This window comes from Motacilla alba, chromosome 19 (genome assembly GCF_015832195.1).
Source record: "Motacilla alba alba isolate MOTALB_02 chromosome 19, Motacilla_alba_V1.0_pri, whole genome shotgun sequence".
NCBI classification, from domain to species: domain Eukaryota; kingdom Metazoa; phylum Chordata; class Aves; order Passeriformes; family Motacillidae; genus Motacilla; species Motacilla alba.
Window position 1 is genome coordinate 2,739,018 of NC_052034.1, and position 15,832 is coordinate 2,754,849.

A 15,832-nucleotide genomic window follows, 5' to 3' on the forward strand; every position below is an offset into this window, starting at 1 on the left:
GGCGCCGCTCCCCGCCGGAAGCGGCGGAGCCCCGGCCCCGGCCCCGCGCATGAGCGGCCCCGCCCCGGAGGGCGCGGACACGGGCACGGGGGACGGGCGTGCGGGGCGGGACCGCGCCGGGGGCGACAGCACGGGGAGCACCGCCGGTCCCCATCGCCCCCGAGAGCCGGGGGCGACAGCACGGGGAGCGCCGCCGGTCCCCATCGCCCCCGCATGGGGAGCACCGCTGGTCCCCATCGCCCCCGAGGGTCGGGTCCCACGGCCCGTGGCTGGATGGCGGCAGGGCCGTGCCAGCGGGACTCACACTCTGCCCTGCTCCTGGGCTGTGTCGTGAGCTGAGCCGCGGTCCAGGCACAAGCTCTGCTCACCCCGTGAGCTGGACTTGGAAGGAGGCTTTGAGTTCCTCGCCTTGAAGCAGTGCAGCCCTTTAATGGTGATCAGCCAGCAGTGATGCACAGTGCAAGGGCTTCGTGCATTTGTAGGCACACACTCGAAGTGGTTGTTGAAGCTTGCAGCTTTCCACTTTAATAACATCAGTGCAACAAACTGTTGTTTTTCTTTGTACAAATACCGTCAAGATATTTTGTAAAAAAAAGATATAAAAATACTGAATTTCAGCAAACACTTATTTGTATGACAAGCAGCACCAGTGCTAGGAATATAACAGTCCCTGCTTCAGCAGCACCCAGGTGTCAAAAGACTTGGGAAATTTCCTAATTTTTTTCCATTATGAATTGAGATGCGACCAAAATGAGAGAGATTAGAGAGAGATAAAAAGCACAACCTGCTTTACAGGGTTTCACAATGCCCTGTTTTCCTGTGCACTACCTTTACTTATAAATACACGTGCCTGAGTGTGATAAAAACGGGATTCAAGTGGCTTCCTGACCACAAATGGAGAATTGCTCCATAAACCTACTTTCCTTTTTACTTTTCATCAAAGCTGTTTGCAGCACTCAGCCGTGCAGGCGAGGGACTCTTCGGGTGAGCCATCTGTCAAAAGAAGGGAAGGGTGAGAATTTGGATATCTGAGCTCATTATCACTGAGATAAAACAGTGCAATTCTTAGCTGAAACAGACACAACAAATCAGTAAAATAAACGATGCTATTAACCCTCACATTTAGTTGTTCTGAGAAGCAGAACTATCAAAGTTGCATTGAGGCACCCCACTGGCCACCAACAAAGCAATTTTTCCTCTTGGGATTGTCAAATAAGCTGCCATGGCACGTCCGTTCTGCAGTGCCCTTAAACCAGTAAGGAATTCTGTGGTTTCAAAGGCACTTTATGGTTGCAAGAAGAGGGACAGAGTGACTTGCCTGAAATTTGCGCCGCAGTGCCCGTGTCATTATTGGGGTCAGCCCAGAGCCACACTCAGTGTTTTCCTTACTGTTCAGAGGAGTGCCACCAGGACTTCTGAAAGGGCAATTAGGATTAGTTTGCTTGGTTTTCTAGTTTTTCTAGATTAAAAAAGAGAATGAAAGAGAATAGAAAGGAACAGACCTTTGTATATCGACTTTCTTCAGATGTTTCCGAAGATCAATCTGATTTTTAGGGGAGGTACTAAGAGAAAAGAAGGAAATTGGTACAATAAAATGTTTCCCACTCAGTAAAAAACATTTAAAACAGAAAAAATCTAATATCTAATCAAGGAAGAAAACATCTTACATTAAAGATTTTGTAGCATGAGGTGATGGCTTGGATTTAGGTCTCAGACTAACACTCTGTAGATCTGTGACTGTAATTAATGCCCTGCGTGGCTTCACTGGTGATTGTTCCTACAGCAAGGAAAGAAATGTTACCCCAAATAAAACTTCAGAAGGTCTCACTACCCTGAAATCCATTTAATATTTATATTCTGAAAGATTTTTGTGGTTTATGGTTTTTATACTTTTTTTTTGAATTATTAAGATTTGAACGTGCCTTGCATGAAAATAGATTTATTGAGGAAAAAACAAAAACAAACCTAAGCAAGGGGTTTTTTTCTGCAAACAAAATTCCAGCTGGGCAAAAGGAGTCCAAAAATCTACTGACAACACACAAAGCTGCATGAAAGCAGCATTGTAAAATTAGAGCTGTCCTGAGTGCCAGGTGAGATTGGAGTTTGTCACTTTAGTTCTTCCCTTCCAAAGCCCAGGTGCAGAATTAGAATGGTCACCTGAAACTGATCCCTGGGTGTTTGGATGAGAATCAATTTATTGAAAAACTAGCAGGAAACACAGCCCTTCCAGGGTGGATTTTCCCTTGGTTCACCCTCCAGTTTACCTTGTCCATTCTCAGGTTGCTGTTTGTCTTCTTCAGTTTAACATTCAGGAGCTCCTTGAGGGTGATGTGCATGGGCCCATCCTTTTTCTCTGGTGGTGCCTGGAAGCAAAGGGGTTTGGAGGGGGAATCAGGGAGGGAAAGTGACTGAGCACTCACAGGGAGTGATGTGCTGAGGAACCCAGGTCCAGAAGGAACTCAGGCATGAAATAAAAAATAGAGGAACTGATTCCCTACCAGTTTAGAGGCTGTGCCCCCTGGGAGGAGGAGAGGTGCTGGAGGCAGTTTTGGTGGAGGCAGCGGTGGAGGAGGAGGAGGAGGAGGAGGAGGAGGAGGAGGGATGGACACAGGCACGGATACTGAGGGTGGAGGATCCATCTGTGTCCCCACAGGAGCACCTGGGACTGGCTTGTGACACCTTTGGCAAAGGGAACTTTCTGAAGACAAAGCTGCCCCTCCGCTCATCTGAAAGTGACAGAAATAAAGAACGAGAACATTAAACCCACCGGAAAAAGCAGGTGGGATTTTAGAGAACAAAGGTGCTGGCTAAGGCTGAGCTGTGAAGATCTAAACCTTCCTGCTGTGAGGCAGCAGCAGTTCTGCAGCTCTGAGTGCACAGAACGCCCCTGAGGAGCTGCTCAGATCCCAGTGGGTCTGCACTGAGCACAACTCCTCATCCTCACACGGGCAAGCGTTACCCTGCCCCAGCTGCACTGAGACTGACCTGGAGGGCTCCTTGTAGCTTGGAAAATTCACTTTCCAACTTCTCCAGCTTCTCCCTGAATGAATTTAATTCCCTTAAGTAGACTTGTGATGGAAATACGGTGTCTTTAACCACCTGAAAGCTCTAAGCAGAAGAAGAAAGCAGATTATGTGCGTTTGTGAGTTGATTTTCTTCAGATGTTTCTGAAGATCAATCTGATTTTTTAGGAGGGGCACTAACAGAACAGAAGAAATGGTACAATGAAACATTTCCCACTCAGTAAACGGTGTGAATCCCTAAAACAGAAAGATCAAAGAAAGGATGTACCTGTGCCACCCTGCTCTGGCACCACCAATACAGAAAGGACACTGCTGCTGTCAAGGGTCTGACCACACTCTGTACACTGGGCAAGGCTAGAGGCCAGGGGGAGCACCCTGGGGCTGGTGATGAGCTCAGAGGGAGAGGAGCTGGTGACCTGCAACAGAACCAAGCCAGGATTTTATTTATCATCTCAGCCTTTAATAAAGTTGACTGTGACCAATCACGTGGAAATTACAAGCAGGTAACAACAGAGCAAATGTGAGCACAGAAACCTGGAAAGGCCAAGATAATTTTAATAAAGGGTGGGGGGAAATCCTATTGGAAACACTTTTTATTATTCAAATCGCTTTTCCTGGTTATTAATCATAGAGACATTAAGGGTAGGAAATATCTCCAAAGTCACACCAGAAGATACCATGGAGTGCCATGAACTTGGCACAAATCTTTCCCTCTTTTCCATGAGCCACTGGGAGCAAACAGCAAACCCAGGGATGGGGTGAGAGGGCAAAATTCAAGCAGAGCCTCTTACCGTGGAGAGGGACAAACTGAGCCCTGGGGTGTTGCAGCATTTCCCTTCTTTCCCAGTTGAAATTTTGCTCGTGCTCTTCGTTTTCGCTTGCATTTCTTATACCTTGCCATTACTGGGGGGAAAAAAAGTCACATTTCAAATGGATGTAGCAAGATAAATCAAATTATTCATTGGGACAGAGCTGCCACCAAAGAGAATAGCACAGGCTGCACCTCAGGAATCCAGCCAGAGGTTACTCACAGCTGCCTCGGTGGAATTATCATGGACCAGTGATAGAAAATACATCCTTAATTTCATATGACCACGGGGCTGTGTTTGTGCACAGAAAACACCGTTTTATATGGACTTATTCCTCCCCTGTTCTGTTTACATCGCGGATAGATAGCATTAATATATAGCTATTATAAGTATAATTAAGATATGAATTAAAGAACTGCACAAGAAGTATTATAATGTTATATATTATAATATTATTAAATATAATATATATTATATATAATAATTATAATATAATATAAATAATATTATAAACAAATATCAAGAAAGCAATTAGAAATATACATGAAATAGAAACTTTTCAACTATGTATGCGCAATAAATACAAACGGATGTTCAGTTTTTCATTAACCTGGCGTGCAAAGTACTGAATTTAGGGAAAACGACGCCTGGGGAGAACGGTGACAAAAGACACGGAGAAGCCACGGAAGGATGCCGGGGACGGCCCGGGCCGGTCCCTGACCGGTGATCGGTGACACCGCAGCCCCGCTCACCGGGACCCCGCACCGAGAGCGGGGATCTCTCTGTCTCTCCCACACACACACCTGCACACACCTGTAGGAGTACTGGGGGGTGTCCCGGGGGTGTCCCGGGGCCGCCCCGCTCCCCGGGCCGCGCTCCGCGCCCGCCGCCGCCGCCGATTCAAACCGCTCCCCGCGCCGCGCGCAGCCAATGGCAGCGCCGCTCTCTGCCGGCCCCCCACGCGCCGCATGTAAGCCGCGCGCTGATTGGCCGCCGCGCCGAGCCGCGCCCGTGCTCCGCGGGGCGGGGCCAGCGCCGCCCCGCCCCGGCCCGGCCGCGCTGAGGCGAGCGGCGCCGCCATTGGACGAGCGGGCTCGGTGCCGCCAATCGGCTGCGGGCGGCGCTCGGCTGGGGAAGGCCGGCGGGGCGAACCGGGCGAGGAGAGGCCCCGCCGGGGCTACCGGCGCAACCGGGAGAGAACCGGGGACGGGCAGCGGCGCCGCCGCCCCCCGAGGGCCGCGGCGGACCGGCCCGCGCCGCTTCCCGCCAGCGCCGCGCGCCCCGCCCCGGCCAATCACGGCCGGAGCCCACTCCGGGCCAATGGGCTCGGCCGTACCTCGGAGCGGGTTTACATTCTCCGCGGGCCAATGGCGAGCGCGCCCCGCAAGCCGCCAGCCAATGGGAGGCGCGCGGCGAGTGACAGCTGGCCAATGGGCGCCGCCGACTCTCCCGTGCCGCGGCGCGGGGGGTGGGGATCTCCCCGCCGCCGCCTGAGGAATGTCAACTATTCAACATGGAGACGGCGGTTACCAGGCTCGAGACCCTGGTGAGGGCGGGCGGCGGCCGCGCTGAGGGGCGGCCGCGCCGCGGGCCGGCGGCGGCGGCGCCTCGGAGGGCGCGGGGCCGCCGCGGAAGGGAGGGAGGAAGGGAGGAAGGGAGGGAGAAGCGGGCGCGCGGGCGCGGCGCGACGGAAGAGCGGCCGTTCAGCCGCGCCCGCGCTCCCCATCCGGGCCCTGAGCGCGGCCCGCGCCGCCCTCGACGGGGCGCCCGCCGGCCGCGTCCGGGTCAGGCGGGTTCGGCCGGGCCGGTCCATTCCGCGCCCCCCCCTCCCCCCCCGAGGGGCGGGGCTTGCGCCGCTCCATTCACCCCTCGGCGCGGGGCAGGGCGCGGCCATTTCCCGCGCACCTGGGGGGGGCGGGGGGGGGGTGGGCGCGCTCATTGCCCGCCTTGCTGGGGGACGCGGCCGGGCCGGGCCGCTCCATGTCCGCGCGGCGGGAGGGGGGGCGCGGGGCAGAGCGGAGCTCCCGGAATAGTCCATTTTTTCGCAGAGGGGGTGAGGGTGGAGCGCTCACCTGGGCTGGACCATTGTGGCTGCGGGTGGGGGGGGGAGCAGGCGGGCCGGGCTGGTCCATTGGCGCGGGCCGCGGGGGGAGCGGGGCGCTGGCCCCTCAGGCCTCTCTTGCCGAGCCCCAAATCCAGGAGTTTTTCCAGCTTTTCTCCCGTTTCCCTGCTCTGAGGCAGCCCCTGAAGCACCACGGGGCTGTCCCTCATGGAATGATGGCCTCTCTGCCAGCCCATTCCTGGAGAAGTGGGGAAAAGGCAGAAATGAAGCGCTCCCAAAGAGCCGTGCCGGGTTCCCTCACGGCGGAGGGCTCTGGGCAGCTGTGGGCAGCCAGCCGAGTTCCCTGTGCCATCCCCCAAACCTTCATCTTCTCTCCATTTTTGCCCGTAGTGTAAGCTTGATGTCCCCATAGCTAGTATTCTGTATTTTTTCTAACGCCTAATTTAATTTAGAAATATGTTTAAAGATACTTGGGTTAGATGTTTCATTATTTATTTATTGTCATGGATTATTTCTGTGTTTTATTGGAAGTCGTGCTTTCAAGTGATTCTCATTTTAGGACGTGAACAGAGAGATATTTTTGCCCCCTTTAAGCTAACAGGGGCTTTTATTCTGGAATTCAGAATAATCTCACATTTCACAGCTTTGTGTCTCTTGCTTTCCCTTCTGCTTTGTTGTTTCCCCGTCCTGGATTTCCTGTGAAGTCAGCTCTCTCCACAGAAGTGTGATAAAATAACACTTCTTATTTCCCCGGAGCTTTTGACATGAATTTCATGGAAATCTTCCTTTTGGTCTCGTGGAAGCAGGGATAACGTAATTAGTGGGAGCTTAAAGAGAGCAATGGGTATGAAAATAATAAAACCAATCAGGTAATCATTGGTTGTTTGTGACAGGAGCACCGTAAGAGTGTTAGATTAATTATGGAAAAGATCCTAGAGCTGGCAGGGCTTCATTCAGAGCAGCTCATTCATTCCTGTCGCTGGTTTTTGGGATCCTCCTTTGGCCCTGAGTGGTGTCTGTCCAGTGCCCTTTTTATGTTGTACTACTGGTGATGATGCACAAAAAGCAGTGCAATGTTAAAAGGGCATTGGCCAGCAATACAATCTGCATTCTTCTGTGTTCTTTTTAATAAAAAAAACAACCCCAAAACCTCTTCGAGGCCACAAAACAGCTGTAAAATGAGATTGCCTCTGGTTTATTTGTATTTTTTTAAGGAGGAACATTGGCCATTCAATGACAAATGCCATCATCTCTGTGTTAGACGTGGCCCAGGTGCCCAAAAACCCCCTCTCTCCACTCCATTCCCAGGTTTTTTGGGTGTTTTTTTTAAAATATCTCAGCAGCTTCCAAGTCTGAGAGTTCTCCAGCTCGAAACATGAAGTTATTGTTGAGTTTAAAAATCCCCATCCCCACTGAGCTTTGTGGAACACACCCTCCCTGTGGTGCTGCTCTCACACCCCTCTGGGAAAGGGGGAAGGAGGGTTGGAGTGCATTTTACTGACATGCAGCCCTGGAAATCAGAAAGAATCAACTCTGCTGTCTCGAAGATACTGCCTGTAATGCAGTTTCAGAACATCTGGCTGATGGCAGTTTGGAATCTCAGCTTGCTGTGAGGCAAAGCAATAAATTCCATTAAAAAAAAAAAGGAATTTCCAGTGTAGGAAGCGCCAAACAGTTTGAAATTGAATTTCTGACAGATCTGTTGAGCGTTTTGTTGGCTGGTTGGGTTTTTTTTCCCCTCCCCTCACCATCAGTGGAACGGCAGGTTCTGAACAAGAAAAACAATCCTGATGTGAGTTCTTGCGTGTGTGCCTGGTAGGACTTGGTGAGCTTTAACCATACCCAGCTCTTCCCCACCCACAGAAACCTCTGGCTGAGTTGATGTGGTTTTTTTGCCCTTTTTTTTGGTGAGTGTGTGATTAATTGTTGCTGCTAACGAGTGCTCTGACTTTATTGCACTACTGTACTATACAGAGAGCAGTGCAATAGTATTGTCAAAGCATCTGAGAGCAGAGCCCTCAGCACTGGCCTCACCCACTTCCTAACATTTCCTTCCAAACCTGTGAGTAAATTGCAAATTTACACGGCAAACCCTGCTTTTTCGGTGTGGTTTATTGTCAAATAATCATCCTACAAATGCTTCTGATCTGGAATATGAACGGGGGGGATTTTTGCAGGTGGACGTTTCCTGAAATGCAGCAAGAAAGAAATATTTACAGAAACAAAACAGGCATCATGAACTGTGTTCATGTCTTCACAAAGCTTAAAGTTCTGGCCACATTGAGCTTCACATCCAGTTTTTAATGCCCTGAATCACAGTATGTTAGTTAGCTCCTCATGGAAATCTCAAATTATCAGTGTTCAATATTTAATGGCTCATTTTGAAAGCAGCTTGTGTTGTCTGCTTTCCCAAAAACGGATCAATTAGATTTGGTTTTTTTTTTGCTTTTCTCCAGAAAAGCAAAAAAATGAAAAAAAAAAAAAAAAGCAGAAGAGAAAAGCAAAAAAATGTTCTTTTTGGGGTGCCTGCTGTGGAAAGGAAAACCTACAAATATTTCATAGTGGAGGAGAACAGAAAGCATTGAGCTGTCAGGGAAGAAATCCCTTGTGAGCTCCTTGAAAATGTACAGTGTGATGAAAAAAGTATTTTATTCTTGGATTCTGTCCTGCCTGGGTTCTGGGGCAGGTGTGGGAAGGGCTTTTGCTGGTGCTGAGTTATGGCAGGACTGGGGCAAAGCTTCCCCCTTGATTTATAGATGCTCAAGCTCTTCACTAGATTTATTTTCCTTTTCATAAGCTGTTCTTTGAAAATGTGCTGGAGGTGTGTGAAACATCATCCATCACCCCCTGAGAAAGAGAGGGTGTCTTATTGGAGAGTGTCCTGGATCCAATCCTGCTCCTTCAGGCTGAGTTTTCAGATCCCCAAAGGCATTAATGGCCATTCCTTAAGGCTGATGTTCAAAACAGAAATATTGGAATCCCAACCTGACCACGGAGTCTGGATATTTATTCCTTTATGACAAATACAGCCTTGCTTTGATCCTTAAAAAAAAAATAAAATTGGAATGGTCAATTTGGGGTTAATCCCAAACAGAGCAAAGCAAGTTGAGGAAGTCACAACCATTTTTAACTTGCTTTAATCCTTAAAAAAAAATAAAATTGGAGTGGTCACTTTGGGGTTAATCCCAAACAGTGAAAAGGAAGTTAAGGAAGTCACAACCATTTTAAACTTGCTTTCATCGTTGTCTCTTCTGTGACTGTAAAATCACTGAATTATTGTGTCAAAGAGTTAATGAGTTGCTGGGGAGCTGGGGAAACTGCCTTTCTTGAAAGTGGAAGTCTTTAACAGATATTAAAATTGCAGACTAAAATTAATTAAGTAGTAATGCTATCAGCAGACTGCTTTACAAGGCAATTAGACAATCCTCTGGTGGCTTATTTATCCCAAGGAAAGAAAAGTGATGTCATCCATTTTATGAGCTGTTAGTCAGTCTGGTTTATTAGGGAATAACAAAATGTATTGTGGACATTCAAACCATCTGAAGGAACACATCCCTAATATGATTATTAATAAAAGCTCTGATGATACTCTTGCATCCTGAATTTACTCATCATCTCCTCTGTGTAAATAACTGAGTGTTGTAGTTTTGCTAACAGAACCCTTTATATTTTAAAAAAATTAAATTTGACAACTTTTATGGTCTCTGAGCTATTCAGAGTGAGGCAGCTGCCTCCTGCTTTCCTGAAACACAGGCTGGGGTTTGTCTGCAGTTTTTGGGTTTCCATATACTGTGCCTGACCTTAAATATTTTAGTTCCAGAAAGCAGAATCTGATCTGGATTATATTCAGCGCAGAGTGGAGTTTGAAATAATGAAAAGTCTTCCTGATGATGCAGCAGAGGTACTATTTTCAGATGAAATTCAATTTTATTGCATGAAGTTGGTAATAAATGGGCGTTTTTTCTTTAAACCTGAAATATATGTGGCTGTTCTTTCATTTACTTTTCAGGCTATTATTATTATCATCATCATTATTATTGTTATTATTGATATTATTATTGTTATTGTTTTTAATTTTACTTCTTTTCTTCTTCTTCTTCTTCTTTTTAATTTTACTTCTTTTCTTCTTCTTCTTTTTAATTTTACTTCTTTTCTTCTTCTTCTTCTTTTTAATTTTACTTCTTTTCTTCTTCTTCTTCTTTTTAATTTTACTTATTTTCTTCTTCTTCTTCTTCTTCTTCTTCTTCTTCTTCTTCTTTTTAATTTTACTTATTTTCTTCTTCTTCTTCTTCTTCTTCTTCTTCTTCTTCTTCCTATTATTATTATTATTATTGTTACTATATCTTGCATCATATATCAAGATAAGTGGCCTGATATGAATTCAAACCAAACTCCTTTTGTTTCTTGGGCTACTGAAATTCTCCCGTGTTCTGCTCTCAGAAATCAGTGGTGTTAGCACCCAAATTCAGGGTACAGATTCCAGCCTGAGCTCAAACTCACCCTTGCTCTGAGAACCAAGATAAACTTGCCAACAAGCCGCGCCTAAATTCAGCTTTGGGGGAGAGATGAGAGGAAAACAATAAATCACATAAAGGATTTTATAAATAAGCCCTTTTCTCCTGTACATTTTCACTGCACAGGATCATTTCATGTTAAATGTCCAACACCTGCACTTCTAAGTGATGCGTGGCCACGTGAATTTTATTATTCTCTGTGATTTAAATGTTCTGCCCCCACAGGAGGATCCAGCTGCTCTCCTGAAGGAGCTCCCGGTGCTGAAATCCCGCTACAAATCCCTGTGTGCCCAGATGGAGGAGATTTCCCTGGAGCAGAAGGAATCCATGGAGAGCATCCGTGCTGCCCTGGAGAAAACCATGAAGATAGTGCAGGCACTGCAGCAGCAGACTGAGCTGGAGGTGGTGTTTTCATTTTCATCGCTTTGTTTTCACTGCTGGCAATGAGCACCAACTTTGTAACCTTTATGTGCCACGCCTGGTTCCACTGGAAATTGTTGGTGCAGACTTGTGGAAGATAAGGAGACAGTTTGCCAGAAGGAATTGGAGCTCTTCTTTTAAATCCCAGTCCCCAGCAGTTAAAAGCAGTGCTGTTCAGGTTTGGAGCTGAGGAGTGTCAATAGAGTGACACATTTTGGGTCATTTGGTAGGAAGTGACACCTCTGTGCACAGCTGTGTCCCAGGGCCACACTGGCAGCTTTGGACACACCTTAAAGGAAATGGAAAGTGAAACCAGTTGTGAAAGGCTAAAAAGCTTTTAAATGGCAAATGTATTTTCAGTGTCTAAAGGGAGAAAGTTAAACCATTGTAACAAAACCCCTGAGATTGCTGTTATTCCAAAGCTGTCATTACCAAAATTGTCAAATTACCAATTTAAACATGATCTTTGTCCTAAGATAATGTTGAAATTGATGAAAAACTCAGCAACAAACAAAATGTTCCTAAGTGGTCTTCAGACACTGCTTCACTCTTTCACTGAGGAGGTGGAAACATTAATTTTGACCCTTTACAAATGGGGTGATTTAGATCAATGTTCTAGTGCCAGTGCCTGGAAATGGGGTTTAATCTGTCAACAGTTACTGGCAACTTTTGATAGACAAAATGGGCTGCATCATGATTTAAAAGACAGTGGTTATATGCCACAGAAAGGGAAACAGATCATGTCTTCATGGATATTCTGCCCAGAATAATTTTGTTTCAAGGATATTCAAGGATATTCTGCCCAGAATAATTTTGTTTCAAGGATATTCAAGGATATTCTGCCCAGAATAATTTTGTACTTGGATTTTCTCCAAGTGGAGGACCCTCCTCTTGAGTTATATGTAGAGCTTTAGGTAAAGATTTTCTTCTACTTTTTATATTTCCTAAACCAAAGATGGATCAAACTTCTGGAGAAATAAAAGTCTTTAAATTAAATACCTTTTTTTTTTTAATTGAAAAATTTCTCTTGCTTGACTAATTTACAGCATTGGTGCTAGAGGAAGATGATGGTTGATTTTTCAGTGATACTTTGTTGTACATTTGCTTTCAGTGGAAGGAAATCAGGAGTCTACTGTCAGTTTCCACGAGCAGAGGGCTGCACAAACATTGAGTCCCTCTGTAAATATCATCACCTCAGGAGCTGAAGGATCACACTTCTCTGTGTTTGCTTTTTCTTATTTTCCCAGAGCTTACCTCTGTCAGCAGAAGAACAGACTGCAGCCCAGCAGCTGAACTTGCAAACTGGGAAAGGAATGGAATTTTCAGTGCAAGAGGTAATTGGGGCATGGAATGTCAGTGTTCCAGAAACCTTTGATCCCAAGTGCAGCTCAGCTGAGTGCAGAAGGGGCTGATTTTGTGATTTGATACCTCTCAAATGAATGGAATTTTTCAGAAATGGGATTAAGTTCCTTAACAAACCTTTTCATTTTTATTCTGTACGGATTAAGCTTTTTTTAATTGCTCCAATTAGATGGTCCACAAAGGAGAAATTAGCTTTGATGGAAGACTTTGTTCCTGTTATTTTTTAATTGGGATACGTTTATGTTTCTTGGGAATGCAGTTGGTTGCTCTTGTTGATCTTCTCGATAAAGAAACATTTGGGTGGGAGTGAGGGATGTCATTGATTCAAACCAATGTGGGGAGAAATTTAATTTCCTGTGAAATATTAAACACATTTTGGGATATGAGTAACAATCTATTCTAACTGCAATGCAGTAGAACTTAGATCTAAATTAATGTTTGTTAAAAAGTCAGATAACTTAGATCTAAATTAATGTTTGTTAAAAAGTCAGATATTCTCCCATAGCTCCATATGTAATTATCCAATATAATTATCTGCATATATTTGCTCTGGGTCTCATATTAAAAATATTAAAGGAGGTTAACAGAGGGTGTTTCTCTGCTTGACCTTTTCTTTTTACTTCTCCTCACTTCCCACTGTCACAGCACACCTCACCTGGTGTCCCTTTATTGCCAGTTGGTTTGCATGGAACCTGTGCAGCTCCTGCAGCCTCACTCACCCTTTGTTTGCAAATATCTGCTCCTCCCCTTTGAAATATTCTCCATTTGTGTCCATCACTAATTCTGAATCATGTGCAGGGCTTTGCTGGAAGGCTGGAGAGGCTCATCTCACTTGCACATTAATCTTTCTGTATCCATTTCAAACTCAATTTCATTTTAAACTCTGCTACATCCCTGAGACTTTGCTGTTGCCCTCAGTGGCTGCAAGATCCTTGGCTATCCAATGGTGAAATGTAATGAATGTCAATTTCGTGCAGAAATGAAAGTGTAGAAAAACATTTCTAGGCAAAACACTAACAAGCACTGACATTGTTGTTTATTTTTAGCCAGGATCTACAGTCCCTGGCTCACCTGAAGGTAAGTGCTGAAAAAATCAACTTCCCACTGATTTCATCTCCTGGAGGGTGTGACAGGCAGTGGCTTCACTGTTTCCTCTCAAGCACCAGTATCCACTGATTTATGTGAAGAATTTAGACTTTACTAGAAGGACCTGACCCAGCAGTTACATTCCAAGAATAGTTGCCATGATTCTGGGATATTTTTTTTCCTTGTTTTCAATGGGATTGAAGTGGAAAACTTGTTGTGTTTAAGCTCTGGAAGAAATGGTGCACTAATCTTACCATAGAAATAGCTCTTTTAAAATTAATCTATCCCTGCTTATAGGAAGGAATTTTCACAGTTGGTTTTGGTTTGTTTAAAAAAAAAAAAAAAACAAAACAAAAAAACCAAAGCCAGCTGGTCATTGACAGACCAAATTTGTCAATCCTCATAGATCTCGAATTAAATGATTTTTTTACTGAGTCTCCAGGTCCAGTAATTGTTTTTTCTCTCCTTTCTCTTGCTGGAACATCTTTCTTTAGTACCACCTAGGGATATTATTAAACACTAGTGCAAGCACTTTCTATCTTTGATACAATTTCTGAAGAAACAAATATTTTCCAATTTTTTTTCTTTTTTTTAACAAATATCTTCTGTTTCCAATTTTTTAGAAACCCAGTTCACACCATTGACTGAGGAAACATTTATGAGTGTGCCCAGGAGCATCAGAAGCACTGTCAAGTTAGCAGACTTGAATCATTTTTACAAGGAGTTATTTAACCATTTCATTGTACAGAAGAACAGGTAAGGCTCATTCATTAAAATAGTTTTATAAACTGTGAAGGATTTCAGCCTTTTAAAATTAAATAAAAGCCCTGAGACCAAACCATGACCCCCAAACCCTGCCCTCCCCTCACCAACCTCTCCTGACCCTTCTCTGGGGTGATGTTACAAAAAAAGGAAGTTTTAACTCAGGAATTCTGTCTTTTTAACCCTAAGATTAGCAAATGACTGCTGGGATTTGAAGTAGCACAAAAAAGTTGATGGTAATCTGAATAAATTTGAGATTTACAGAGCATTCACAAAAATCATGGATTAAACAGCACGTGCCTCTTAGCCTTTTTCTGCCAGACCTGATATTTCATCCCTATTTTACTAAATTGTTTTTGTCTTACAGAGCAGCACTGAGTCTTTCACAGATGAAAAAGATGAATATGAAAGCCACTGACTCAAGAATTCAAATCCTGGGAAAACTGGGGATTGTGGAACTCGACAAACAAGGAAATGTGAAATTAGCTGTGTGAAAGAAAACTCATCTGACACAGAAGCAGCTCGGTACAGCTCCTGGGTTATTGAGGAGCAAGAATTTCTTGGAACACGAGTTCCACTGTAGGGAAGTTGTTCATGTTTCTGTAGAAACTTTCTGTTGATAATGCTTGAAATTGGGGAGTTCAAGATCCCTGAGGCTGGCACTTTACCTTGGCTGTTTAAAGGATTATGGTTGATGCATTTTTAAGGAATGTTGTGAGCCATGTGATGCTTCCATTTCCGTGCTGCATTCCTGAGGGGGTTTGAAAGGCAAATAATCCAACCCTCTAATTGTCCTTGCATTCCTGAATAAAGATTTATTATACTTTTGTTTAAGTGACTCCTGACCCTGATCCCTGCCCTGAATTATTTCCTTTTGATGTGAATTCCCTCGGGTTTTTACAATCCAGGCAGGGTCAGAAGGGATTTCTGGGCACTGCCCAATCCAAGCCCCTGGACTGCAGCTCAGGGCAGGGTCCTGAAAATTCCCAAATATGCAGAATTTACAACCTCTGCTACACTGTTTGACCACATAACAGTGAAAAACATAACATTTTTTTCTTATGTGTAATATTTCTATATTATATATATATTATACATTCTATATATACTATATACTTTTTAATATTTATAATTATATTGTTATATTTCAGCATAATTTGAGAAGGTAAGATACATTAATGTTTATCAAGTTCCTGTGGCCTTTTTTGTGAAAAATTTTGCCTGTCAAAGGAGAAAAATTAGTGCTCTTAGGGAAGGAAAGGCTGATTTCTGAACCCACCCATGAATTGCTTTAGGGTTTGATATGAAGAGAAACAAGCTGGGTGTTGAAGAGGAAAGAACAGGGATAACTTGATTTTATGTGTGCCCTTTTAGGAGTAATTAATCAGTTTCAAGCAATTAATCAGTTTCACAAACTGATTGAGTAGTTTTTAACCACATTGATCTTCTAATAGAGGACTCAATCCTTGCTGTGCCACTACCACCAGCAGCATTAAATATTCAATTTCAAGCTGGCCATAGTAACTGAAGGCAGCTGTCAGCGGGGGGCAGAAACATATCCCTGCTCCTGAAACTTGGCAGTAAGGAAGAATAAAGAAAAATAATAATGAAAAATAACGACAAGTAAAGAAAATTAAAGGAAAATAGAGGAAGATGTGAGCGCAGGGCTCTCTCCCAGCTGGTTCCCCTCAGGCACCACCGCTCCTCCCTTGGAGCCCTAACCTTGGGCAGTGCAAGCAGCCTTGGGCTCAGGCTGCTTCCAAGGAAAAGGCTGTGGAGAAAGCCATGTTGTGG

At 44.9% G+C, this 15,832-nt stretch overlaps 2 protein-coding genes across 2 annotated transcripts; one reads left to right on the forward strand and one right to left on the reverse strand.

The window, feature by feature from the left end:
* Nucleotides 1-48: 48 nt before the first annotated feature.
* On the reverse strand, nt 49-4,701 carry PRR11 (proline rich 11). The gene is made up of 10 exons (XM_038158104.1): nt 4,646-4,701; nt 3,815-3,926; nt 3,292-3,439; nt 2,986-3,108; nt 2,499-2,726; nt 2,265-2,363; nt 1,668-1,777; nt 1,503-1,562; nt 1,319-1,415; nt 49-993 (listed from the first exon to the last, which is right to left on the reverse strand). Exons 2-10 carry the CDS (start codon nt 3,922-3,924, stop codon nt 928-930), a joined length of 1,041 nt encoding a protein of 346 aa, XP_038014032.1. The 5' UTR covers nt 3,925-3,926; nt 4,646-4,701; the 3' UTR covers nt 49-927.
* A 500-nt stretch (nt 4,702-5,201) lies between these two features.
* Nucleotides 5,202-14,883, forward strand: SKA2 (spindle and kinetochore associated complex subunit 2). The gene is made up of 7 exons (XM_038158309.1): nt 5,202-5,378; nt 9,709-9,795; nt 10,634-10,810; nt 12,076-12,162; nt 13,237-13,267; nt 13,900-14,032; nt 14,406-14,883. The coding sequence occupies exons 1-7, from the start codon at nt 5,346-5,348 to the stop codon at nt 14,530-14,532; spliced, it is 675 nt and encodes a 224-aa protein (XP_038014237.1). The 5' UTR covers nt 5,202-5,345; the 3' UTR covers nt 14,533-14,883.
* Nucleotides 14,884-15,832: the final 949 nt, after the last annotated feature.

Excerpts from the sequence above, each read along its gene's own strand:
- PRR11 (XM_038158104.1), bottom strand. The coding sequence starts at position 3,924 with ATGGCAAGGTATAAGAAATGCAAGCGAAAACGAAGAGCACGAGCAAAA. Across the intron at positions 3,109-3,291 it reads GCCAGAGCAGGGTGGCACAG|AGCTTTCAGGTGGTTAAAGA; the intron begins GTACATCCTTTC and ends TCTTCTGCTTAG. Across the intron at positions 2,727-2,985 it reads AGCTACAAGGAGCCCTCCAG|ATGAGCGGAGGGGCAGCTTT; the intron begins GTCAGTCTCAGT and ends TGTCACTTTCAG.
- SKA2 (XM_038158309.1), top strand. The coding sequence starts at position 5,346 with ATGGAGACGGCGGTTACCAGGCTCGAGACCCTG. Across the intron at positions 9,796-10,633 it reads TTCCTGATGATGCAGCAGAG|GAGGATCCAGCTGCTCTCCT; the intron begins GTACTATTTTCA and ends CTGCCCCCACAG. Across the intron at positions 10,811-12,075 it reads AGCAGCAGACTGAGCTGGAG|AGCTTACCTCTGTCAGCAGA; the intron begins GTGGTGTTTTCA and ends TTATTTTCCCAG.